The following is a 26,842-nucleotide window of genomic DNA, read 5'->3' as shown; positions in this document are numbered from 1 at the left end:
ACCAAATTTTCCCCTTGCAATTTGAATCCTGCACCCCTCAGGAATCCTCAGTCTCTGTGTTCAATGACTCATTTACCAGAGTCACTGAAAACCTATCTGTGTGATTAGCAAGGATATTTTCATTGAAGAAACGGTAATAAGTTCACCAGGTCTCAGAGTACAGGGACTGTGATAATTATTTCTATTCTTTTTTTTTTTTTTTTTTTTTTTTTTGTATTTTTTTTTTTCTGAAGCTGGAAACGGGGAGAGACAGACAGACTCCCGCATGCGCCCGACCGGGATCCACCCGGCACGCCCACCAGGGGCTACGCTCTGCCCACCAGGGGGCGATGCTCTGCCCTTCGGGGCGTCGCTCTGCCACGACCAGAGCCACTCTAGCGCCTGGGGCAGCGGCCAAGGAGCCATCCCCAGCACCCGGGCCATCTTTGCTCCAATGGAGCCTTGGCTGCGGGAGGGGAAGAGAGAGACAGAGAGGAAGGAGGTGGGGGTGGAGAAGCAAATGGGCGCTTCTCCTATGTGCCCTGGCCGGGAATCGAACCCGGGTCCCCCGCACGCCAGGCCGACGCTCTACCGCTGAGCCAGGGCCATTATTTCTATTCTTGAGATGCTTTACAACCAGTCAGACTGTGGCTACTACTCAAAGGCAGGCTTTACACTGCTGGGTGGGACAGGAACATGGCTGGCTCAGCCATTCCCCAGAGCGTCTACCTGCAAACTTTGCTGAGCACCCCAGTAGGGAGTTGGATTATCGATAGCTCGGGCTGTCTTCTGAGCATTTTAAACTCTTCTCCATTCTCAAAGAAATTTAATGGAAACAGATAGGCATGAACGTGCATGTGGTGTGGGAACTAGAGACCTAAAGCATACTGCCACATATATTCAGGGTTGATTATTCCAGACTTCAGAACTAAGCTAATCTAATGGCAGTTTAAGATGACCAGTCTTATGGATTAAGCATTAATTTATTTGTTCATTCATTCACTTGATATGAGTATAACATAAAAATATTCAGAGTAGATTGAAATACTGTGTTATGGAATAAGGTTTGTAGGGATCAGAAATCAGGACTTGAATAGCAATTTAGCTCCTTATTGGTTGGTTGATCTTAAGCTGGTTCATAAACTCTCTGATCTGGAAATGTAAATAAATATTTTTAGAATTTGTTACTCTGTACAAATAATTACATTTCTTTTTAGGAGTTGAACCTTTAGAAATAATTTTGAATGACCAAAAAACTACAACTAAATGCCTGTGTATACAACATTACAAAGACAGAAACAGGGGACTGGTTAAAGAAATTATGCTGCATCTACGTATAGAAATTTCTGCAGCTGTTAGAAGTATCATAGACGAAGACTCAGATACAAAGAACAAAGTGACTGTTGGAGGGGAGTGGTTGGGGGACTGGGTGGAAAAGGTGAAAGGATTAAGAAGTACAAACTAGTAGTTACAGAATAGTCACAGAAATGTAAATTACAATATAGTCAACAATATTATAATAACTATGTATAGGGCCAAGTGGGTACTTGAAATATTGGGGGGCCACTCTGTAAAGTACATGATTAACCACTATGCTGTACAGCTGAAACTAATACAGAGTAATATTGAATATAAACTGTAATTGAAAAAAATGGAAATATATTCAGGACAAATACATTTCAGTCAGTGACTACAAACTTTTGAATATTGGAACCCCTTTACAATCTTTTTTTTTAATTAAGTGAGAGAAGGGGAGGCAGAGAGACAGACTCCCATATGCACCCCAACCAGGATCCACCTGGCAAGCCCCCTATGGGGCAGTGCTCTGCCCATCTGGAGCCATTGCTCTGTTGCTTCGCAATGGAGCTATTTTTTAGTGTCTGAGGTGGAGGTCACAGAACCATCCTCAGCACCTGGGGCCAACTTGCTTGAACCAATCGAGCCATGACTGCAGGAGAGAAAGAGAGTGAGAGAGAGAAGAGACAGGGGAGGAGTGAAGATGCAGGTGGTCACTTCTTCTGTGTGCCCTAACTGGGAATCGAACCCAGGACATCCACACACTGGGTCAATGCTCTACCATTGAACCAACTGGCTAGGACCCCTTTACAATCTTAAATTATTAAAGAATTCTTTGTTTTTGTTGGTTATATCTATTCATATTTACCCTACTAGAAATGAAAACTTAGAACATTTTTAAATACATATTTATTAATTTACTAAGAAAATAATAAGCCCATCCCATTAATATAAATAACATTTCCATAAAAAATAGTATATATTCCAAAACAAAAATAAATTTTTAGTAAGAAGATTGGCATGTTTTATATTTTTTCAAATCTCTGATGTCTGACTTAATGGAAGACAGATGGATTCTTCTATCTGCCTGTTTATTGTTTGTTTGCTAGATGCAGTTTGGGTTGAAGTATACATGAAGAAAACCTGGTCGTGTACAGATACATAGTCGGAAAAGGGAGTATTTAAATACGCTTTTTAACATAACTGTAGATTTGTAGATATATCGAATAGTCTTTGGAAAACTCCACTGTGCAAATGTGAGAGAATGACAGTGAAGAGGCAAATAATGTCTTAGTGTTATTATGAAGATAGCTTTGACCTTTTAAGTCCCCTCAAAGGGTCGTGAAGACACCAGAGGCCACACATTAAGAGCAGCTAGCTGCAGTTTCCGTAGCAGTTAAGCAAGTGTCTTTCTTGCATTGCAGGACCTGATAGATGACTTGAAGTCGGAACTGAGTGGCAACTTTGAGCGCGTGATCGTGGGGATGATGACGCCCACCGTGCTGTACGATGTGGAGGAGCTGCGAAGGGCCATGAAGGTTCGTGCTTTTCTTCTCATGCTCCTTGTGCTGTTAGTGCAAACACTGACGAGCGTTCTTGAGAAACCGTGACGAAGACCCTCTGAGAGTGAGGAGGCCAAGGAGATAGATTTTCCTTCATTGATGGCAACTTGAAAACATGACCTTACATTTTGGCAATTGTAATTTAAGTGTTGTTCTCCAAAAAGGTACGAGATCATTCTCTTTCCTGTGGCTCCATGGGGAGTGATTATGGTGCTTTCGGTTCAGCTCTGGAAACTTGCTTGCCGTGTTAGCTACTTGTAAGATATGAAATTTTACAGCTGATACCTTGGTAGCCTATGGGTCTGCTGTAGGCTCAGAACTGGCAAAAGGGGGGGGGGGCAGGTTCCCTGCGTCTCTAAATACCAGATCCACTGGGCCCTAGCTCTGATTTTTAATGACCAAATATGAATTTAAATCCGATTACTCTCCTCAACCATGTCAATAAGTACGCAGTCTTGTGGACAGTTCTGGGCTAGGCTCTTGAAAAACAAAGACATAACAGTCTTTGCCAGAAGATTCTACCCTTCAAGGAAAAGTGCAAGAGAGATCAAAGGAGGAGTAAGCCCTCAGAAGGCAGAAACTGTGCCTAACCTAGCACAATAACCGACACATAGAAACAGCCTATTAATGTTTGTTTATTACTAATAATGATGACAGTAAATACATTGAATTGGGGCAGGACAATTAAAAATGAGCAAATCCAAAAAAAAAAAGAGGAAATCCTGTAGCTAGAACCCTGTGGGTCATCTTTATTCTCTGCAGATTCCTGGTTATATTCCTTCTCTGTCTGGGACTTGACTTTGTAACCTGACTCATAAAACCCTCTGCTCTGGGTCCCCCATTTAGGGAGCTGGCACGGATGAGGGCTGCCTGATTGAGATCCTGGCCTCCCGGACACCTGAGGAGATCCGGCGCATAAACCAGACCTACCAGCTGCGTATGTAATATCTCAGTGGCCCTGGCTGAGGTTTCACTGTGATCTGAGAACTAGACTAGCCCCAGAGGGTTACCCACCGATCAGACTTTCTGTAGGGAAGCATTATGAGTGGTCCTCAGTTTTAAGCTCTGTTTTACAGCAGATCCCTGTCTACACAAATGACTGTTGGCTTATCAAAGCTTCTAAGGTGAACATGCTACTCAGGTTACTCAGCGCCTGAGGTACCTAGTACCTTTTACTACCCTGAAAGCTGGGAAGTTGTTCTTTATATCAGAGCATTGAAGGTGCTTGTTCAAAAATGGTGGCACCAGTGAATCTAAGCATTCCAGGGAATGACCTGGAGGGGATGTCTTGCTTGACTTCTTCTCTGCATTCAGACTGGACTTAATGTCCTTCAGCCATCTCAGAATGATAGCCATCATTCCCCTCTTCAAATCTCCCAAGGCTGACACACGTGAAGAGTCCTTACAAAGTACATGCCTTTAGCCCAAAATGCACAAAGGTTTAGATCTCACAGTGTTTATCCGGTATTTGTTGTATTAGCTAAAAATGTCCTACAGTTTAGCAGCTTAGCTAAACAAAATGTGGTATACCTATATTATGTAGTCATCAATCATACTTTGAAAGATATTATTAATACATTAAATAGTATGGTATGTGGATAAGTGAAAAGGACAAATCATAAAATAGTATGCCACAATCCCATTGTTTTAAAGAAAGAAAAATAATATGGGTATGTGAGGCAGGGGGAATGAGGAAGGATATTCACCAAAATGTTTTCAATAATTATTATTTCTGGGGGATTAGATTATGGTGAGGTTTTTATCCTCCCACCCCCGCCCCTTTGTATTTTACTTCTTTATTTTCCTTAAGTTTTCTGTAGTAAGCATGTATTACTTTGGTAGAAAGAAAAATGTTAAAATACTAGTTTTTTGGTAAGCATTTAGAGAAGGCTATTCTCAACCTTGGCAGTTTGGTTCTAGCCCTGGGTCCCCGTGTCTGCTGAACGCAGGTCTCTCCCCCTGAGAAGGGTATCTAAGCTGCGAAGGGTTGGGGCTTCATTTGAGTCATCTCTCAAGCGAGTGACATGGCAGAAAAGGCACATGCTAGAATGTGGGCTTGACAGCCCCAGTTTGTCCCCAAACATGGTTCTGAAACTCCACTGTATTTGCTTTTTGACAGTTACTGTTCTCTGTGTCATGGAAAACTATGGTTAGAACAGACCCCCCCGGACAGTAGGAACAGTAAAGATTACAGACCCAGCCTTCTTCACCTCCCACTTTAAGTAGCAGAACACTTTGTTTTCACTGTAATGACAAGCTAACTTATCTTGACCGTTTTACCAGTGTTGTTTTTGAAAAACTGCACAAAGTGAAAAACCTTATGGGGAGTTGCTTCAGTAAACAGGCTTGTCCTGGAGGGACAGAAGGCTCTAGATTATGACGTAGTGTTGAACAGGGCTCTTTATCCTAATGTGGCTAACTTTTCTTTCTTGCTAGAATATGGACGGAGCCTTGAAGATGACATTCGCTCGGACACGTCCTTCATGTTCCAGCGAGTCCTGGTGTCTCTGTCTGCTGTGAGTGGCGCCCTCTGCTGGTTGCTTTTGATTGGGGTTGGGTTTATTGACATGCTCACTCTCTATTCCCTTTTCCAGCCTTCCTCATAGTTTCAACCTCTTAAATGTGAATATTCCCCAGGTACTTTTCTTGAGCCACTCTAGTATTTTATCTTCTCTCCTTTAGAAACTCTGGCTAGTCATGTACACCCATTTGTTCTGATTTATATACACAAGTATCTAATGTCTGCCTAGTCTCCTTGGTGCATTGAGAATTATGAGGATGATGAGGAGGCAGTTCCTGGGCTTTAAAAGTTTATATTGTCATAAAGGAATATATCACGTACATACAGGAATATATCACATATGTGTCATAAGGAAATATATCAGTTGCTATAATAAAGGCTTGAACGTAAGTATCCAAGGAGAGACAGAGTAAAAGGAAGGTTTCAAGGAAAATTTCGGTTGCACAAACAAAGAAAGGGCTTCACGGCAGAGGTGCATGGAAGACTCAGAGGGTTGCTAGGACTTCAAGAAGCAGAGGTGGGTGGGTGCAGTCCAGGCAGAAAAGAGGCAAGAAGAAAGCAAGGAGGCAGGAAACAAGGGGTATGCCCTGGGAACAGTGGGCTAAGCCAGGGGACCCCAAACTTTTTACACAGGGGGCCAGTTCACTGTCCCTCAGACCATTGGAGGGCCACCACATACAGTGCTCCTCTCACCGAACACCAATGAAAGAGGTGCCCCTTCCGGAAGTGCGGCAGGGGGCCGGATAAATGGCCTCAGGGGGCCGCATGCGGCCCAGGCAGTAGTTTGGGGACGCCTGGGCTAAGCAGTCAAGCTGGTAATTCTAGCAGCAAGGTGAAAGGATGAACTGGAATTCTGTGTTGGGAGAAGTTTACATTTATTTGGAGAGCAGCAGGGAGCCACTGATGGTTTGGGAGCAGTTTTCATGATGTGGTTAAGATCTCATTTTTAGAAGAGTAATGTACTAGTCATATGTAAGATTAATTGTAATGGCAAGGAATTGGAGGCTTGGAGACCAGGTAGGAAGTTAATTCAATATTCTATGTGAGGAATAAAGCAGGACAGGACCAGTGTGGGGTTTTATGGCTAGGGGTGCCAGAAAAGAGAAGATGGATACTTGAGATATTTCACATGACTTGCAGGTTCCAAAGGCATGAATCTGCTGGGGGGAGGTGGGTGGGGGAGGAGACAGTGGTGGAGGCAGCAGGCAAAGGGCAGCACTCATTCCCCTTCCCTTTCTAGTGTCACAGAGACTGTGCCAGGGTAGAGCCATGGAGAAAATGCAGGCACACTCAAAAGATACCTGTCTTCTCTCCCTGTGCTGGAAGTGTGACCCCTTGTGTCATTCTGTCTTATTATCATGTTGTTGGGTTCCCAGACATTCTGTCTTATTCAAATTTTAATAGCAACTCTCTCTTTGGTTTGTTTTTCCCATCCTCAGGGTGGCAGGGATGAAAGAAATTACCTGGATGATGCTCTCGTGAGACAGGATGCCCAGGTGAGTACAACTGCAGCTTATTTCTTCTCTTATGCCTGTAAGACAGCCCTTAGCTGGAGGAACCCCCTCTTACATTTCATTGTATATTGGCCTGGCTGACATATGTTATGAAAGAAGATCCTCACAGATGATCTTTAATAGCAGAAGTTTCTTTCAGAAATACCTCGGGTATTGAGGTGGGATTAGGCATCATTATATAAGCACCCCAGATTCTAGTTAGATTTCTTGATATTGGGACCATGGTGTGGCCACCCCAGAGAACTATGGACTGTCTTCTGAATCACGTGGAGGTGAAGGAACATGCCTTTGTTTTGTTCACCTTGCTCTTTACTTTCTCCAAGAGAACTTGGATAGGACCTGTGTGAAACAGCTAAGCATAGAGTGTGCCCTGTCGGGTAAAATTAATACCAAACCCAAAGAGGCAGTTGCTTCCTTGGTACCCAGCCCACTGGTGGCTGCCCTGGCACCAACCCCTGGTCTCTTTACTGTGGCTAGATAACACTGGTAATAATAGCTAATAAAAAGTGGGTCTTTTACCAAACACTGTTCTAGATCTTGGTATGACGTATGTCATTGAATCCTTGCAGTAACCCAGATGAAGTAAGTATTATTATCCCCTTTTTGTGGACAAGGAAATTGAGGCTCATAAAAGTCAAGCTCCGCTTGACCAGGCAGTGGCGCAGTGGATAGAGCATCGGACTGGGATGCAGAGGACCAGGTTCGAGACCCTGAGCTTGCCAGCTTGAGCATGGGCTCATCTGGTTTCAGCAAAAGCCCACCAGCTTTAACCCAAGGTCGCTGACTCCAGCAAGGGGTTACTTGGTCTACTGAAGGCCCACGGTCAAGGCACATGTGAGAAAGCAATCAATGAACAACTAAGGTGTTGCAACGCGCAATGAAAAACTAATGATTGATGCTTCTCATCTCTCTCCGTTCCTGTCTGTCTGTCCCTGTCTATCCCTCTCTCTGACTCACTCTCTGTCTCTGTAAAAAAAAAAAAAAAAGGTCAAGCTCCTTGCTCAAGTTCATACAGATAATAAATGGCAGAACTGGGATTTGAACTTAGGCAATTTGGATCTAAAACCTCTACTCTTAACCCATATACAACCATAGAGGACTATTCCCATTCAGTATGTGAGGTATGAACCACTATGGCTTCTCAAGGAGAGAACCTGTTGTTTTCACTAGGAGGGAGAAGGATGTGTGGGTTTACATAAGAGTTCTGAGTACTCAGGGAGGCCCATGCCACACAGGAGACATAGGAAATTGCATTCAGTCTAGAAGCTTTGAGAAGGGAGAAGGTATTGAAGACACTGGAATTCTTGAATGCCCGAGTGGACTTCAGCTACCTGGAGGAGAGCACCTTCAGGCATGCTGGAAGGAACCTCCATACCCCAGGGAAATCTTAAATCAAATGAAGAGTTAGTGAACGGTTCATTCCTGAAACATTATATTCATTATAAACTTTTTTTGTGGTTTGCTAGATGTCAGGCATTGTGTTAACTACTTTACATTTACAAATCTGGGCAACAGATATTATTACTTCTGTTTTAAAGATTAGGAAACTGATACAGAGATTTAAATAACTAGACCGGGATCACAAGTTAGTAGTAGAATTGGGCTCTTTGAATCCACGTCTGCCTGATTTTTTAAAACCTTGCAATTCAACAAATAAATATTATTGGGTTCTTCAAAGAACACTGTTCTCCTTGGAGATGAGCAGGTGGAAAGGTCCTTCTAAACGAGTTTGGGCTGGAGAGGTTGGACAGTGGGAGTGGAATTTAGAATGGGGTTTCTCTGATCTTCCATGGCTTACCAAGAGGCAAGGAATTTAAGAACAACTCCAGCTAAGGTTTCAGCTCTTCCAGGATAAAACTGTAGAAAAACCTTGTCAATCTTTGCTGTTTAACTTGCATCACCAGCAAAGAGTCATTGGCAGACTTTAGTTATCATAGCTGGATTTTGATGTAGGAAAGTCAGCAAGTTGGAATGAGAAGAATGATCAGGAAAGGTGGAATTTGGTGGTCATTACTTATAAAAGGTAGAAAATTTAAAATATAGAGAGGCCATTATCACACTTGATCTTAGCCCAAAGGCCGAAGAAGCGCTGAGGCTATTAACTAGCCAGTCCAGTTTTGTCTGTTCTTGGGATGAAACTTGAACAAATGGCAACAATAGGTAGTGTTTAAAATCCCTACTTTAAAAAGAAATCCATGATATATTAAATTACATTTAAAAATGCCCTTCAAAGCTTTTGCTAGAAGTTGGCACAGATTTGATTTCCTTATTCTGGGGTCTGGGGTCTGGGGGGGGGGGGGGAGGGTGGAAGGACCAGGAAATATAAAAATGGGGAAAACTCTGCCTCAACACTGGAAACTATGGAGGAGGGCCACTAAAATGCCAAATGGGCAGCACACCTGGGCCGAGGACGCAGGAGGGCCACCCTGACCCAGAAGAGAGGCTGAGCTGCCTCCAGTGGGGAGCTGGCACAGCGGCGTCCTGCAAACAGGAAGAAACGCCTCAGAGAAGACCGGTGCTGCGGCTCACTGCCCCCGCGGACTAGCTGCAAGTGCTCCTGCTTGAAATTCATCGAAAAGTGAGGCGCTCTGTGAAGAATTCTCTCACCTTGTTCCACAGGGAAAACAGATCTGGATCAGCTGTTCATCACTTAAGGATGAAGGAGCTTGAAAGTCAACAGATTCTCACCTCAAACACCATGTGGCCCACGAAGAAAGCAAATACGGCCACGCTGTGAGACAGAGACAGATTTCAGATTGCTTCGGACCCTAAAATAAATTAGAGGAAAATGGATTCTAATTAAACAAGAACTGAAAAACACACACAAACAAAAAAGGGATGCGAGGAGAAAATAACAGAGATGAAATGGAGCTGGAGGAAGGGCAAGCAGAGCTGTCTTTTGAAAAAGGTGCTGGAGGAGTTGAGAAGAGATGTCCTTAGACAAGCGGGAAAAACCAGAACTTGGAAGTTCATTAGAAGCGGAATGATCAAAAATGATATTGCTGAAAATAGAATCATTGTTGTGGAAAGGTACACTGAAAAAAATCTCCAGAATTTAAAAAAAAAGAACAAAGCAACCAGAGAAAAGGAGGAATGTAGAGAGAAAACAATGGAGAGTAAAATTGTGACAAAAAGGTGTGGAAAACTTTGTAGTGGCATACACTTACAGGTATAATGAAGGTAAAAATAAATTAAGGAGATGGGACCAGAGAAGGGAAAGAGATTAATGAAATTATATATACATAGCACAGCATTATAGAGAACAGGACAGCAAATCCTGGAGGGAAGGGGAAAAGGCATTGGGGGGAGGGGGCAAAGCGGGGGCAGGGGAAAACGGGGGTGGGGGGAGATATATTCAGTGGGACACTCGAATCTATGTAAACACAAATTAAAATCATAAATAAAAATTAATTAATTAATTAATTAAGGCATGTAGTCATGGTGTACAAATTGAGAGAAGCCAATGGAATAATTAGAAAGTCTAAGTGAAGACCCAAGCCTGTGAGAATAGACAGGTAGCATTTGAAATCAGTGAGGAAACACGGAGGACTTAGTGGGGTTGGGACAACTGGCTAACTATTTGGGCAAGAAAAACTTAGATTCTGACTTTCACCTCACATAACAAATTCCAAACAGATTGAGGTGTTAATGTATAAATAAATAAATGAAGTCAGAAAGATACATTAATAAAATGTTAAATGTTTTTAAATCTGGAGCTGGGAAAGGATTTTGAATGACTGGCACAAAAGGCAGAAACCATAAAGGAAAATGATTGATTGGTTGGCTACCTAAAGACAAATTGTTTTTTAGATAATACCACAAACAAAATTTAAGGTCAAATGATAGAATAAAGTTTTACCTTATATATAATAAACTTAATAGATATATAAGGAGGTTTTATAAATAAACAATTTAGTTAACTATGTTATTGATAAATCAAAACTACTATTTTGATACTATGAATAAGAATGCTCTAGTTTTTAAGAAATAGACAGTGGACTTTTATTAAACTTATTGTGGTCACATTGGTTAATAAACTTATATAAGTTTCAGGTGTAGGGACAATGGACTTCAACAGATAACTCAAAAAATAAGAAATAAAAATAGCAAATACACAAAAAATGTCCAACCTCATTAGTTATTTTAAAAATTAACACAAAAAATACAATTCCCACCCATTATTAAAAAGGTTACTCTTTTCAAGGTCATTTATAAGGTATTTCATGAAAGTATCATTTTGTGACAGATTGTAAGTTAGTGCTTTACCTACATGTTCTAGTTACTATTGCTGCTTAACCAACCACCTCAAACTTAGTGACATAAAACAACCGGCATTTTATTATGTCCATGGATTCTGTAGATCAGGAATTCAGACAAATCACTACAGAGCTGGCTGTCTCTGCTCTATCATATCTGAGATCTTAGTTGGGAAGACTTGAACAACTGGAGGTGACTCAAGTGGCTGGGGGTTGGAGGCTCCATCACTCATGTGTCTGTGGTCTGGGCTGCAGTGACTCATGTATGACTGTCAAAGGGTTCTTCTGGATGTGACCTCTCCAGGCGGCTTGAGCTTCCCAAAGCATGGCTGCTGGTTTTCAAAAGGGAGCATCTCAAAAGCCAGCATTCCAAGAGAACCAAAGTTTCCTGACCTTTTAGGACCTAGCCTCAGAAGTCAGCATCACTTCCACCATATTTTTGTTAATTGAAGTAGTTACAAGCCTGCTGAGATGCAAATTAGAAAAACACTGAATTAGATGAACCCTTCCTGCCCTCCCAAGCTTTCAAATTGCATGATTCTGTGAATTGATGCTAAAGCAATAAGGGAATTAGAGAAAGAAGTGAAGAAGATGAGTGGATGGAGGCAGGCCCAATGAGTGACAAAATGTGTAGTTAAGGGCATTTTGATAAATTTAACAAGCCAGCTGCTGATTATCAATGAATGGTAGGGTTTAAAAAAAATTTTTATAAACTACATAACAAAATTTACCACGTTAACCATTTTTAAGTGTACATACAGTTCAGTAATGTTAACTATATGCACATTGTGCAACCAATCTCCAGAACTTTTCATCTTGCAAAACTGAAACTCTACACCTGGTAAACAACTCCTCATTTTCCCCACTCCTCAGCCTCTGGCAGCCAACATTCTACTTTGTGTTTCTATGAGTTTGATTACTCTAGCCACTTCATATAAGTTACATTACACGATATTTGTCTTTTTGTGACTGGCTTATTTCACTTAGCGTAATGTCTTCAATATTCATCCATGTTTTAGCACATGTCAGAATTTCTTTTCCTTTTAAGGCTACGTAGTGTCCCATTGTATGTATATGCCACATTTTGTTCATCCATTCATGTGTCTGATGGACATATGACAAATCTGAGTTGCTTCCCCCTTCTGGCTGTTATGAGTAAAGCTGCTATGAACATGGGTATACAAATATCTTCTTAAAATTCTGCTTTGAATTCTTTTTTTTTTTTTTTTTACAGAGATAGAGAGTCAGAGAGAGGGATAGATAGGGATAGACAGGCAGGAATGGAGAGAGATGAGAAGCATCAATCATCAGTTTTTCGTTGCGACACCTTAGTTGTTCATTGATTGCTTTCTCATATGTTCCTTGACCTTGGGCCTTCAGCAGACCGAGCAACCCCTTGCTCAAGCCATTGACCTTGGGTCCAAGCTGGTGAGCTTTGATCAAACCAGATGAGCCCATGCTCAAGCTGTCGACCTCAGGGTCTCGAACCTAGGTCCTCCACATCCCAGTCTGACGCTCTATTCACTGCGCCACTGCCTGGTCAGGCCACATTGAATTCTTATGACTATATATCCAGAAATAGTATTGCTGGATCATATGGTAATTCTATTTTCAATTTTTTGAAGAACAGCCATACTTCTTTCTATAGAGGCTACATCATTTTATATTCCTACCATCAATGCACAAATATTCTGATTTCTCCACAACCTTGTCCATATTTGTAATTTTTTTTAATAGCAGCCATCCTAATGGGTGTGAGGTGATATAGATAATAGTTTTGATTTATCAATAGGATAGTTAAAGTGACCAGAATCAATTTTTTTTATTTTATTTATTCATTTTTAGAGAGGAGAGAGAGACAGAGAGAGAGAAGGGGGGAGGAGCTGGAAGCATAAACTCCCATATGTGCCTTGACTAGGCAAGCCCAGGATTTTGAACTGGCAACCTCAGCATTTCCAGGTTGATGCTTTATCCACTGCGCCACCATAGGTCAGGCCCAGAATCAATTTTTTTATATTCCTACCTGGTTGGAAAATAAGTAATTCATGATAGGTCCTGGTTCTACTGTGAGACTTTTGTAATCCCAAGCAAATCATAGCTCATTCTTAGAACAGTGTTGTCTAGTAGAACTTTCTGCATGTGTGAAATGTTCTGCACCTGCACTGTAGCTAGGATGCTGAGGAGTTGAATTTTAACTTTTATGTAATTTTCATTCATTTTAATTAATTAAAACTTAAATAGCCACATATGATTATTGGCTAGTGTATGGGACAGCCCAAATCTAGGGCATTTCTTTTAGCTCTTAAGATAGAACCGTGTAGGCTGCATGTAGGGAGCTGCTGATGTCTGTCCTGACTCTTACAGAGACTTTATAGGGTTCCATTAGTTGTATAACCAAGGAAAAATCCTGAGTCGTTACCACTCATCGCCCTTATCGCTTCTACCTCGTCACCCACAAAACACTAAGCCAGCTCAGCTCTTTAAAGTTCTAGAAATATATGGATGTGTTCTGGCACTTTCTCTGTGGTGTTTTAAACTTGTGCTTTGTTTGGCTTCAGGACCTGTATGAGGCTGGAGAGAAGAAATGGGGGACAGATGAGGTGAAATTTCTAACTGTTCTCTGTTCCCGGAATCGAAATCATCTGTTGCATGGTAAGGCACTGCCTCATCTTCCGAAGAAACTGAAAGAGTGAAAATTCTATTGTCCATAATTAATTGATAACCTTTTCCTCTTTACTTGGTACAAAAACTGATTATCCTAAACTGTCTTAGATGTCTTATCATGGAAATGTTGAGTGCAGGGATGTACATGAGGACTGATTTCTGAAAGATTAATTATGAATAATTAGCAGATGTATTCATAGAAGTCTGGCATTCCTGTTTATAGAAAATTGCCCTTTATGGTCAATAAAACAACTCTATATAACTTGAGTTACATAAGAAAAAACCTTCAGTACATAAGCAAGCAAGAAAATAGAGATGTTGGTTGACATTTATTCCTATTTAACATCCAAGCTATAAACCTAATAGAAGTGCTCTCTTTAGGGAGTATGATGCATCAGATGAATTGTGGATAACTTAAATTTTATTTCCTATGTGGAATGTTTTTAATTTTCTTCTGATAATGCTAGTTTATATAATGTGCTTTTAACTTCTTTGGGGAAAAGATACCAAACAATTGTAGAATAACTGTTGTCGGGTTTATTTTCTTCTTGTAAACAGCAATAAGGGCTTAATAAAATATTTCATCTTTTTTATAAGCTATTTAGGTCTTTATGCTATATCATAATTTTATAAACCCACAGTGCCCATATAAATACAATTTACAAAACTTGTCAGAAATTTGAAAATGAGTTTGCTAAACTGAAAACAAAGTAATTGAAAATAACAACACATTTGGAAGTTGCAATTATTTCAGCTATTCCACAATGACAAGAAATAGGTGATTACTTCTGTTAATAAATGTCATGGGCTATGTACCATCCAGAGGCACCACTTTCTGACTCAGCTCCCTATTTGCCTTCCCTTACCTGATTACTAATAATACAAATCTCCCCCTGGTGGAAATTCCCAACAACTGCAGGTCCTCAGAAGTCAATTTCATGCATAGACATTTGTAACAAGTATCACTTCCAAGCACAAGTCAATAGTTGGGCAGTTTATAAAATGATACGCTTTTAAGCCACTGGAAGGGGATATTTTAAACATTTTTTGGATTAAAAAAAACTTCATAAATTTCTTACCAACCAACAATAATAGTGATATTAGTTCTGATGCCAGTTCTGATGTGGTTCATATATGGTGTTGTATAAAAAGCTTTTTATTAGACCTGCACTTAGAGAAGCTTAGGCTTTTGTAGTAAGGTTTATTTCGGGTTGAAATAGAAGGTTTCTTACAGGTTCCTAATGTCTAATCTCCATCCTGCCAAGGAAAATATCCAATCTGGTCTTCAATAAACCCAGTATGAAGATCAAAGTTGTGCCATGGTTTATCTCATACCAAAGTTTAGTCAAGTCCAGGCACTGCTCAAAGCCTGAACTTTGGATATTGTCTGGCTCCCAGCCGATGCAGCATGGCTGCAAATGTGGCTAGTGCATTTCTTTTTTTTTTTTTACGGGGATAGTGCATTTCTCTCAGCAGGAAGTGCCGCAAACCAGCGCAGCTAGTAATTCCAGGTCCTGAGGGAGAACGATGTGGAATGAAGAAAATAAACTTAAAGAGAAATAGGATGGGATCCAGAGGCCTCTACAAGCTGATGGAAAGACAGAGCAAAACAGCCCCTGGTTTGCTTTATTATATAGCCACATGCAAATAAGGAAGTCTTTGATACAAAGTCACACATCTCCAAGGCAACCCAAGAATTCTCTTAAGCCCGAAAACCCTCCACCCTGCATAACTAAAATCAACCAACACCAGAACAAACAAAGGGTGAGAGGAAGGGCAAGTAAATTGCTTCCAGCAACTTAAGCAAGCAAATGAAGTGGGGGGGGATGGGATGAGTGCAAATACTCAGCTTCACAGCCAATATGGAGGTGTGGGGGAAAACTTGGCCTTTAGCAACCCAAACAAGTGAAGTGGGGTGTTGAGTAGCCTGTCAGCTTACTGCCAGTTCTCCATACCTCTGTTCCCCCAAAATCTAAACCACAAGGACCCTGTTGACTTGCAGTCCCCAACAAGAAAGGCAGAGAGAAGGGCAAAAACAGCAATAAAGGGCCAGACCTCTGTTAAGCCCATGTTTATATTTTGAGGCTGGAAAGGATTAGCTTTTCCTTAAGCTAACCAATCAGTTTCTTTAAAATTTCGCAGACTGGTGTTCATTCCTCCCCTTAACCAATCTTGTTTCTGGATCTCCCAGGGTTTCATGCCTCCTGTCTCATTTTTACTTTCACTGTGCATGTTCTCAAATGGAAGAATTTCCTCCTTGCTTCCCCCAGCACTGGACTGGCAGTGTCTTGGGAAAACTCCTCCCAAGTTTGAGTCTAGAGGGCTGAGGGTACAATCGACTTCTGAGGACACAATGGGTTCCTGAAATGTGCAGTGGGCTTATGAATGTTGTTAGCCTTCTAGCAAATTAAGCTAAATGGGATGCTACAGTTTCTTATGGAAGCAGACTATCCAAGTCTTATAAATATAATGCCTAATTCTCTTTGTTCTCTTTCCCCATCAATATCTAGCTACTTGCCTATGTTAACCATTGTGAGAATTCATAATAGCTAAGATTTTGTTAATTCTCTATCTCCTAGGTGTAATACTAAGCATTATTATAAGCAGTGTTTGGCAACATCCCAATGAAGCCCTCATCATTCCCCCTGTTTTTTTTTTTTTTTAAAAGGAAATAGCCCTGGCCGGTTGGCTCCGTGGTAGAGCATTGGCCTGGCATGTGGAAGTCCTGGGCTCAATTTCATGGTCAGGGCACTCAGGAGAAGTGACCATTTGCTTCTCCCTACCCCTTCTTTCTCTCTCTTCCCCTCCTGTCGCCATAGCTCGATTGGTTCTAGTGCATCAGTCCTGGGCACTGAGGATGGCTCCATGGAGCCTCTGCCTGAGGCACTAAAAATAGCTGAGTTGTAAGCATGGCCCCAGATGGGCAAAGCATAGGTCCCAGACAAGGATTGCCAGATGGATCCCGGTCAGGGTGCATGCAGGAGTTTGTCTATCTCCCCTCTTCTCACTTGGAAAAAGAAGAAATAATAAGTAAAAGGAAATAGAGGAAAATTGGAACCTATTAGTGGCTCATTAAATTGAAGGAAGAGCTGAACAGCTCCAGAAAGAACAGAAATCAAGGCAGTTCTGGAGATCTCACTAGAAGGGAGGTGTGGGTTTTATTTCTAAGGCAGTTTCCCAAAATCTGGTCTCCATGAAAGATGCTGATTCTTGAACCCCTACTTCGGACTTAGAACAAACCTCTGAGAGTGACACCTAAGAAATGTAACAGGTTTCCCAGGTGATTCTTATGTTCTCTTAAGGTAAAGATGACTAAGTGGTTTTGGCCATCTCCATAATCTGTCTGCTCAATAAAAAATTCCCAGGAGGGTAAGACTGATTGATACTGGTTGGGTGAACTGCTCACTCCATTGGTAGAGCTTATGGTGTACGTTGGGGGGCAGGGGTATCCTTGGATTGGCAGCCCTGCGAGAATCAATGTTGAGTGGCCGAGGCAGCACCCCAGAAAAGGCGATGTTAGTGAGATAAATAAACAAACAAAATAAAGATAAATAAACAGATATCCACTCTAAGAAAGGAAAATATGTTCATCACATCCAAATATACTTGGCAAAAAAGTGAAAAAACTGTAATTATATTAAAGTCTATTTAAAGTTGCAACCAGCTGTTATCAAATGTGACTCATTTTTGAAGAGGCTGAATTGCTATAGTTTTGATGAGCCAAGAGGAAGCTGGATATTCAGGCCATTACTAAGGCCAAAATTACTAAAAGATACACTCAGTTTATTAAGGAAATAATGAAAAAAGAAAGCAAATCTCTCCAAAGATTGGGAGAAAACAAGGTCAAATAAGGGAAAGTACTTGCCTGAAGCCCTCCTTGCCTCAGGCCCATTCCACTTACCAGAGCCTCCTGGGTTTTCACCCACATTGCTAATTAGTTTCCTCTGGAATTATACCAAAGAATAGTGTGGTCTAGTTAAAAAATGTTCATTCTCTCCATACATTTTAGTTTCCTCTGTTCTTTTTTATTATTTGTAATCCATTTTATTTTTGTTTGTAGTGTTTGATGAATACAAAAGGATATCACAGAAGGATATTGAGCAGAGTATTAAATCTGAAACATCTGGTAGCTTTGAAGACGCCCTGCTGGCCATAGGTAAGCTGGTCGGGGTTGGGAAGTGGAGAAAAAAATGTTTACAGACTTTTCTCATGGTTATAAGTTTGTAGTCATGGCATGTAGAATTTTTATTTCAGGAATAAAAAAATTTGTTTAAATCACTCATGATGTGATCCAGAATTTCAAACAAGAAAGATTATATTCAACCTGTTATTGTACCATGTGACTTTATATATCTTATATCCTCTGTACATTTGTATTTTAGGATATGGGAGAGATAATCCTAAACTAGCTGCATCTTGTAGGTCTGTGAATGGTTAGAACAAATAACTTCATATGCTAGAGATGGTAATCATTTTAAAACTATATGCTGCCTCTTGCTTTAATGACCTTTATTAATTACTTCTTCAGGAACTTGACAATAAATTAAGACTACTTCCCATCTGTGAAAGTGCTTCAGCATAACCTGTGTTCATAAAGCATTGCTTAAAATTTTTTCTGACAAAGAGATAGATACTGCTTCATACTTGGTAGAAATGGGAAATAGCTATCATATTTTTTGATAGATTTTATCTGTAACCTTTTTATTTCTTTTTTTTTATCTCTTGACAGTAAAGTGCATGAGGAACAAACCTGCATATTTTGCTGAAAGGCTTTATAAATCTATGAAGGTAAAAGGCTTCTTTTTTAGCATCTGAATGAGTCTGACATGTCTTTGTGTCCAAATTGGACAAAATCAGTTTGATATATTAATTTTTATTCATCAAATATTTCACTGAATGCCTGCTAATAATAATACTAGGTAATATTTCTTGAGTACTTATAATGTGTGATCATTCTTTCTAATGCTTTATACATGTAGATTAGTTTTACCCCCACAACAGCATTATGGGCATGTACTATTATCAATCCACATTTTATAGATGAGAAAACTTAAGCATAGAGAGGACATGCAGTTGCCCAGGGTCCTCAGTGAAGAAGTAAGTAATGGAACAGGGATGCAAACAACTGGCAGTGTGAATTGTGCTCTGTGCCAGTGCCATTGCTGGGAACCATGGGCAGTACAGGAAAGATCAAAATGTAGTCCTTGCTCTCAAAAAACTTATAGCCTTGAGGGGAAGGCAAGTATGTGCAAAACAGCAATCAGAAAATAGAATGCAAGACAGTCGTTGAGGGTCCAAATATTATAGGAACAGAGGATAGGATATTTTTTTTCAAACATTTGTTTGTTTAGGAGGTGTAAATCAGAAAAGAATATATAAAGAAGTTGTTATGTTTGAGCTGGACCATAGAGGAAGTTTTACATTGGAGGATTTTACATAGGAGGAAGGATGGTAAGGCTGGGGAGGCAAGGATGATGGCAGAAGTGTTTGGTCATTGCAAGTGAGGCGTGCAGACTGGAGAACACAGGGTGTGTCTCTAGAGTGGCAGTGAGTTCTCCTCTTGTCGGAACACAGAGTACAGTATTGGAAAGGTAAGTTGGCAAAAAGGCTTGAACACCATGGTGAGACGCAATTTTCCACATGCCTCTAAGATTGGGGCACAAAGGACATTATCAGGAGAGTCATGCATCACTAGCCTTGACAGACTAAAGAAGAGCACTATCTTGAAACCATCTAGACTTTGATATGCTGGGATCTTCTTTTCTTCCGTAGGGCTTGGGCACCGATGATGACACCCTTATCAGAGTGATGGTTTCTCGAGCGGAGATTGATATGTTAGACATCCGGGCAAATTTCAAGAGAATCTATGGAAAGTCTCTGTACTCCTTCATCAAGGTAGGGAGCCATGCCCTGGCCCGGGGAAAGCTCTGATGAAAGAATGGGGTTCTGACCTAGGTATTTAGACACCTCTTATCCTCTTGTTGGCAGATACCATTCCCTTTAAAGATGGTACTCTAATTCAGATATTGCAGTCTCTTTCCTTTCATACAGATGTTTAAATCTCTGCCTTAATTCTCTTAGAAGCTGGAAATGTCTGCATTGTAAATATACTAATTATTTCATGTAGACCCGAGACAGAGAAAGATTATACTTTCATGAATACTTTCAAGAGAACAATTTCTCTGTCTACCTGCTTACAATGAAAGAGAAGCAACTGAATCAGTCATTCAGTATGCCATTGAGGGCTAGATGAGGTCTGCTAAAAATAGGGGAAAGCACATTCGTTATCCTGGATTGCTGTCCTTTACCTGGCACCAGACTTGCAAGCATGCTAACATGGCTTGGGGTGGCGAGGAATGATTCACATCCCTGAAAACCCTTCATTACTTGGGTTTTGTTTCTTCTTTTTTTTTTTTGTATTTTTCTGAAGCTGGAAACGGGGAGAAACAGTCAGACAGACTCCCTCATGCGCCCGACTGGGATCTACCCAGTACGCCCACCAGGGGCGACGCTCTGCCCACCAGGGGGCGATGCTCTGCCCTTCCGGGGCGTCGCTCTGCTGCAACCAGAGCCACTCTAGCGCCTGGGGCAGAGGCCAAGGAGCCATCCCCAGCGCCCAGGCCATCTTTGCTCCAATGGAGCCTTGGCTGTGGGAGGGGAAGAGAGAGACAGAGAGGAAGGAGGGGTTGGGGGTGGAGAAGCAAATGGGCGCTTCTCCTATGTGCCCTGGCCGGGAATCGAACCCTGGTCCCCCGCACACCAGGCCGACGCTCTACCGCTGAGCCAACCGGCCAGGGCCGGGTTTTGTTTCTTGAGGAAAATTACGAGGCCATGAATATGAAGCCAAGACCCATTTCCCAAGAAAGTTGTGTTGTCTGCACTACAAACTTCAAATCAGGATATGATCTGTGAATGAAATATTCTGAATCCTACCGAGAACTTGGAAGTTAGATGATTTGAGCTGCAGATTTTCATGGTAGCATTATTGATTCAGGAATGTGTTTCTATTTCTGTATGGCCTATGCGGTAACATTATATAAAATATAGCTAGCTGTAAGTTAAATACTTTAAAGATTCATAGATGATCACAAATGAAGTTGGGGAAAATATATTTCTAACATACAATATAAGGTTAATACCCCTGTATTAAGAGCTTCTACAAATCGCTAAGAAAATAAAAAGAGAAAAATCCCAAAAACAAAACTGGGAAAGGATAATAAACATTTATTTCATGAAAGATAAAACACAAATGATCAATTTATAAAAAATGTTTAATCTCACTAATATTCAATGAGCTGCTGATAAAAACAACTCATTACTGCTTCCTAGTGATGGAGTTTCTGTTGAGGTGATGGAAGTGTTTTAGAAATAGCAATGAGGATTATACAACATTGTGAATGTAAATAGTGCCATTGAATTATACACTTAAAAATGGCTATAATGGGGCCCTGGCTGGTTGGCTCGGTGGTAGAGTATAGCCTGGCATGTGAATGTCCCAGGTTGGATTTCCCGTCAGGGTACTCAGAAGAAGCGTCCATCTGCTTCTCTACCCCTCCCCCTCTTGCTTCTCTCTCTCTCTTCCCCTCCTTTCCTGCAGCCGTGGCTCAATTGGAGCGAGTTGGCCCAGGTGCTGAGGTTAGCTCCATTTCCTTCCCTTCAGGCACTGAGAAGAGCTCGGTTGCTGAGCAACACAGCAATGCCCCAGATGGGCAGAGCATCACCCCCCTAGTGTGCTTGCCTGGTGGATCCCGGTTGGGATGCATGTGGCAGTTTGTCCCTGCCTCTCCTCCTCTCACTGAATTAAAAAAAAAGAGAGGCTATAATGGCAAATTTTGTTATCTACATATTTTATCTAATTTTTTAAAAATCTAAAAAAAATCTAAATAAAATTGTTTCATGAAATGTGAAAAAATATACTAAATATTATATCTTCATTGTAGCATTATTTGTTATTTACATTATTTTATATTATTTATATTTGAAAAAGTAATATGGCATACTTTTAGGGTGTATAATTTATTATGTATTTTTATTAACCAATGGGGAATAACAATAAATTACAGAAAACCCATACAATGTAATGTGATACACACACTAAAATGATGGCGTACAAAAATACAGGGTGGGACAAAAGTAGGTTTACAGTTGAGTTCACAAAACAGTTTATTCTGGCCCTGGCCGGTTGGCTCAGCGGTAGAGCGTCGGCCTGGCGTGCGGGGGACCCGGGTTCGATTCCCGGCCAGGGCATATAGGAGAAGCGCCCATTTGCTTCTCCACCCTCCGCCCCTCCTTCATCTCTGTCTCTCTCTTCCCCTCCCGCAGCCAAGGCTCCATTGGAGCAAAGATGGCCCGGGCGCTGGGGATGGCTCCTTGGCCTCTGCCCCAGGCGCTGGAGTGGTTCTGGTTGCGGCAGAGCGACGCCCTGGAGGGGCAGAGCGTCGCCCCTGGTGGGCGTGCCGGGTGGATCCCGGTCGGGCGCATGCGGGAGTCTGTCTGACTGTTTCTCCCCGTTTCCAGCTTCAGAAAAAAAAAAAAAAACCCAGTTTATTCTATTATTATTTATTAATTGTATTTTTTTTTCTGTATGTACAACTGTAAACCTACTTTTGCTCCACCCTATATTGATTGGCCTGAGAAAACATTACTATAAATAAATTTATATTACATGTTTGTATATATATAAATGTTAATATATGTGTGTACACACACATGATGAAAAGATTAAAAATAAAAAATAAATTTCCTATGAATAGTTGTCAGAAAAAGCATAAGAGAAATATAAAATATGTAAATAATAGAACAGTGACAGAAAAGGTAAAAATGTAAGTTATAATAAAAATAAATCCTCTGGTAAGGTAAAAATATAAGGAACAACTATAATACAGTGACATGTAAGAAGCTTATAAAAAGCCCACGGTAAAGTTTGACAAAGATAAAAAAAGAAAGTAAGTAGAAAATTATACTATAAGTAAAAAAAGAATGTAAGGAGAAAAAGCATTAAATAGGAGAAAGTGGATCACATTATGTTGATAAAGTCAGTGATTCACAACAGAGATTAAATTCTCATAAAACTTTAGATGTCAAATAATATTTCATTCAAATATATAAATAAGAATTTTTGAGGCCCCAAAAGAAAACATTGATGGAAATACTATGCAAGAGAGACTTTAATATATCTTTATTCTTTGGCAGATCAATGAGGCAAAAAAATATATAATCAAGAATATATTAAATTTACTTTAATAAATATAAATTATACTTTAAACTCGATAAACACAGATTTCAATTTTTTTTAGTGCCTGTGAAGCAGTAACAAAAGTTGATCTATTAATTAAACCATATAATTTTTTATGTAGAAATTATAGCACCTTCTGGAAGATTCTTTGCAACCCATGTCTAAAGTCTTAAGAAAATATGCGTTCACTAATGCAGCAAGTTCTCTTTTCTAAAAATTTTTTTTTATTTTTAATTTTTTTACAGGGACAGAGAGAGAGTCAGATAGAGGGATAGATAGGGACAGACAGACAGGAACGGAGAGAGATGAGAAGCATCAATCATCAGTTTTTCGTTGCGACACCATAGTTGTTCATTGATTGCTTTCTCAAATGTGCCATGACCACGGGCCTTCAGCAGACTGAGTGACCCCCCGCTCGAGCCAGTGACCTTGGGTCCATGCTAGTGAGCTTTTTGCTCAAGCCAGATGAGCCTGCACTCAAGCTGGCAACCCCGGGGTCTCGAACTTGGGTCCTTCCACATCCCAGTCCGACGCTCTATCCACTGCGCTACCGCCTGGTCAGGCTCTTTTCTAAAAATTTATCCTGAGTAAATTATCAAGAAAATGCACATAAAATTAACTATAATATGCTCTTGCAGCAGTGTTTACAATAGTGCAAAATTGGAAACAGTATAAATGTCCAACAATGAGGGGGTGAGGAAATAAATTATTTTACCTATACACAATGGAATGCTCTGTAATTATTAAAGAATAATGATGTAGCCCTAGCCGGTTGGCTCAGTGGTAGAGTGTCGGCCCGGTGTGTGCCAGCGTGTAGAAGTCCAGGGTTCGATTCCCAGCCAGGGCACACAGGAGAAGCGCCCATCTGCTTCTCCACCCTTACCCCTCTCCTTTCACTCTGTCTCTCTCTTCACCTCCAGCAGCTAAGGCTCCATGGAGCAAGTTTGGCCCGGGTGCTGAGGATGGCTCCATGGCCTCCACCTCAGGCGCTAGAATGGCTTCTGTTGCAATGGAGCATTGCCCGGGATGGGCAGAGCATTGCTCCCTAGTGGGCATTCTAGGTGGATACTTGTAGGGTACATGAGGGAGTCTGTCTCTGCCTCCCTGCTTCTCACTTCAGAAAAATACAAAAAGAAAAAAAAAGAATAATGATGTAGAAGAATAGTTAATGAATTAAAATGAGGAAATAGGCTGTATTAAGTAAAAAATGAGAATACAGAATACTACAGTCCCATCACATAGGAATCTATATAAACCAAAATGTTAAGAGTCCGGACCAGGCAGTGGTGCAGTGGATAGAGCGTCGGACTGGGATGCAGAGGACCCAGGTTTGAAACCCCTATGTCGCCAGCTTGAGCGCGGGCTTATCTGGTTTGAGCAAAACTCACCAGCTTGAGCCCAAGGTTGCTGGCTTGAGCAAGGGGTTACTCGGTCTTCTGTAGCTCCCTGGTCAGGGCACATATGAGAAAGCAATCAATGAGCAGCTAAAGTGCTGCAGTGAATAATTGATGCTTCTCATCTCTCTCCCTTCCTGTCTGTCTATCCCTATCTATCCTTCTCTCTTACTCTCTGTCTCTGTCAAAAAAAAAGGAGTAGTAATCTCTAGATGGTAGAATTATGAATGATTTTTATGTTCTTCTTTTATGTCTTTGTTTTTTCCATTGAACAAGTATTATTTCTGTAATAAAAAAATCACAAATGTTATTTTAAAATAACTCTAAGAAAAATACAGACCAGCTTTACAAAGTTAACCAAGATGACCCTGAGCTGTGTATTCATTTCGTTCTTTTTTGTTTGTTTGTTTGGTTTTGTCTTTTTGCGACAGAGACAGAGAGAGGGACAGATAGGGACAAGGAAAGGAAAGAGATGAAAAGCATCAAGTCTTCGTTGTGGCATCTTAGTTGTTCATTGATTGCCTCCTCATATGTGCCTTAACTGGGGAGGCTACAGCAGAGCAAGTGACCCCTTGCTCAAGCCAGAAACCTTGGGCTCACACCAGTGACCTTGGGCTTCAAGTCAGTGACCTTTGGGCTCAAGCCAGCAACCATGGGGTCATGTCTATGATCCCACACTCAAGCCAGCAACCTCAGGGTTTCGAACCTGGGTCCTCCGCATCCCAGTCTGACACTCTATCCACTGCACCACCGCCTGTTCAGGCTGTGTATTCCATTTTAAAACACATTTATCTGACTGTAATTTTGCTTCCCTGTCCTCAGGGTGACACATCTGGAGACTACAAGAAGGTCCTGCTTATTCTCTGTGGAGGAGATGACTAAAATAAAATCCTGGAAAAATGAGAGGACTCCCCATACCTTGATATTTTTTAACTTCATTTTTCTACACTGCTATTAGCATTATCTCAGAATGCTTATTTCCAAATTAAAACGCCTACAGATGCCTCTTAAGATGTAGACTGTATTATTATTCATCTATAATTATAACTCATATGATGCTTTAAAGCTATACTTGCATTTCAAAGCTTATAAAACCTAAAAGGAGATTTAAAATTAGGAATAATAATGTACTCCATGTTTTTAACAGACCTCTTCTTTATGTGTGTTTCTCAGAAGTTGGAATATATTTAACTATTTTATGTTTTCTTTTTGGTGAAAATCTATTAAAGTGGAAGACTGGAAGACTATTCTAAAATCACTTCTCTTCCTTACTTCAATATTTAGAGTGGCTAGTACTTTCCTGATTTGAAATTGTGAGCTTCTAGTTAGTAAGATTATCTGTCCAATTTGCTATTTCACATTTTCAGTTTGAAAGCATCCACAAATGTCCTTTGTTTAGGTTTTGTCAGTAGTGTTAATTGATCTTTATTAGGTTTGATAAGATATTTCATTCATCACATCTCATGTTAATATCACTTACTCTCTCCAAGTTGAACTATACCAAGATCACCAAGTTGTCCAAAGAAATGAAATTCTAACTGTGGTTATACAGATCATATATGTCAGGTTACCAAACATAAATGCCTAACATTCCACAATATTATGGTTAATGTCATAATCTAGCTTGAAGATAAATATAATGCTCTGAATTTTACTTAAAATTTTTTGTGCTAAAAATAATTTTTAAGTCATTTTAGATTTTGTTGATGTGTGTTAACTTACCTTTGCACTGTGCCTTTCAACTCTAGAATTATTCTGAAGTGTATTTGGATTTAAATTTAAAAGTTCAGTTTGTATACATCATGGAAAAATACTTTTAATAAAATATGGTGCCTTTAAAATGAGGTGTATTCTTTTTTTTTTTTTTTTGAAATTAGAAGCGGGGAGGCAATCAGACAGACTCCCGCATACACCGACCAGGATCCACCAGGCATGCCCACCAGGGGACGATGCTCTGCCCTTCTGGGGCGTTGATCCGTTGCAGCCAGAGCCATTCTAGCACCTGAGGGGGAGGCTATGGAGCCATCCTCAGCACCCGGGCCAACTTGCTCCAATGGAGCCTTGGCTGCATGAGGGAAAGAGAGAGACAGAGAGAAAGGAGGAGGGGAAGGGTGGAGAAGCAGATGGGCACTTCTGTGTGCCCTAACCGGGAATTGAACCTGGGACTTCCACACGACGAGCGGATGTTCTACCGCTGAGCCAACCGGCCAGGACAAGGTGTGTTCTTTTTTTTTTTTTTTTTTACAGAGACAGAGAGAGAGTCAGAGAGAGGGATAGATAGGGACAGACAGATAGGAACGGAGAGAGATGAGAAGCATCAATCATCAGTTTTTCATTGCAACACCTTAGTTGTTCATTGATTGCTTTCTCATATGTGCCTTGACCGTGGGGCGACAGCAGACCGAGTAACCCCTTTCTCCA

The 26,842-nt window shown here is 40.8% G+C and overlaps 1 protein-coding gene across 1 annotated transcript in view; it reads left to right on the top strand.

Annotated features, from left to right (window-relative positions):
* ANXA4 (annexin A4) overlaps positions 1-26,262 on the top strand; it is a 64,138-nt gene extending 37,876 nt beyond the window's left edge. The window contains exons 5-13 of the mRNA XM_066378060.1: positions 2,700-2,813; positions 3,684-3,774; positions 5,274-5,353; positions 6,798-6,854; positions 13,687-13,780; positions 17,853-17,948; positions 18,522-18,580; positions 19,565-19,687; positions 25,244-26,262. Of these exons, the coding sequence (XP_066234157.1) occupies positions 2,700-2,813; positions 3,684-3,774; positions 5,274-5,353; positions 6,798-6,854; positions 13,687-13,780; positions 17,853-17,948; positions 18,522-18,580; positions 19,565-19,687; positions 25,244-25,303 (774 nt within the window). The 3' untranslated portion in view covers positions 25,304-26,262. The remainder of the gene's footprint in view (positions 1-2,699; positions 2,814-3,683; positions 3,775-5,273; positions 5,354-6,797; positions 6,855-13,686; positions 13,781-17,852; positions 17,949-18,521; positions 18,581-19,564; positions 19,688-25,243) is intronic.
* Positions 26,263-26,842: the final 580 nt, after the last annotated feature.

The sequence above is a fragment of the Saccopteryx leptura genome, chromosome 3 (genome assembly GCF_036850995.1).
Source record: "Saccopteryx leptura isolate mSacLep1 chromosome 3, mSacLep1_pri_phased_curated, whole genome shotgun sequence".
NCBI classification, from domain to species: Eukaryota; Metazoa; Chordata; class Mammalia; order Chiroptera; family Emballonuridae; genus Saccopteryx; species Saccopteryx leptura.
This window is presented reverse-complemented; position numbering and strand designations above follow the sequence as displayed.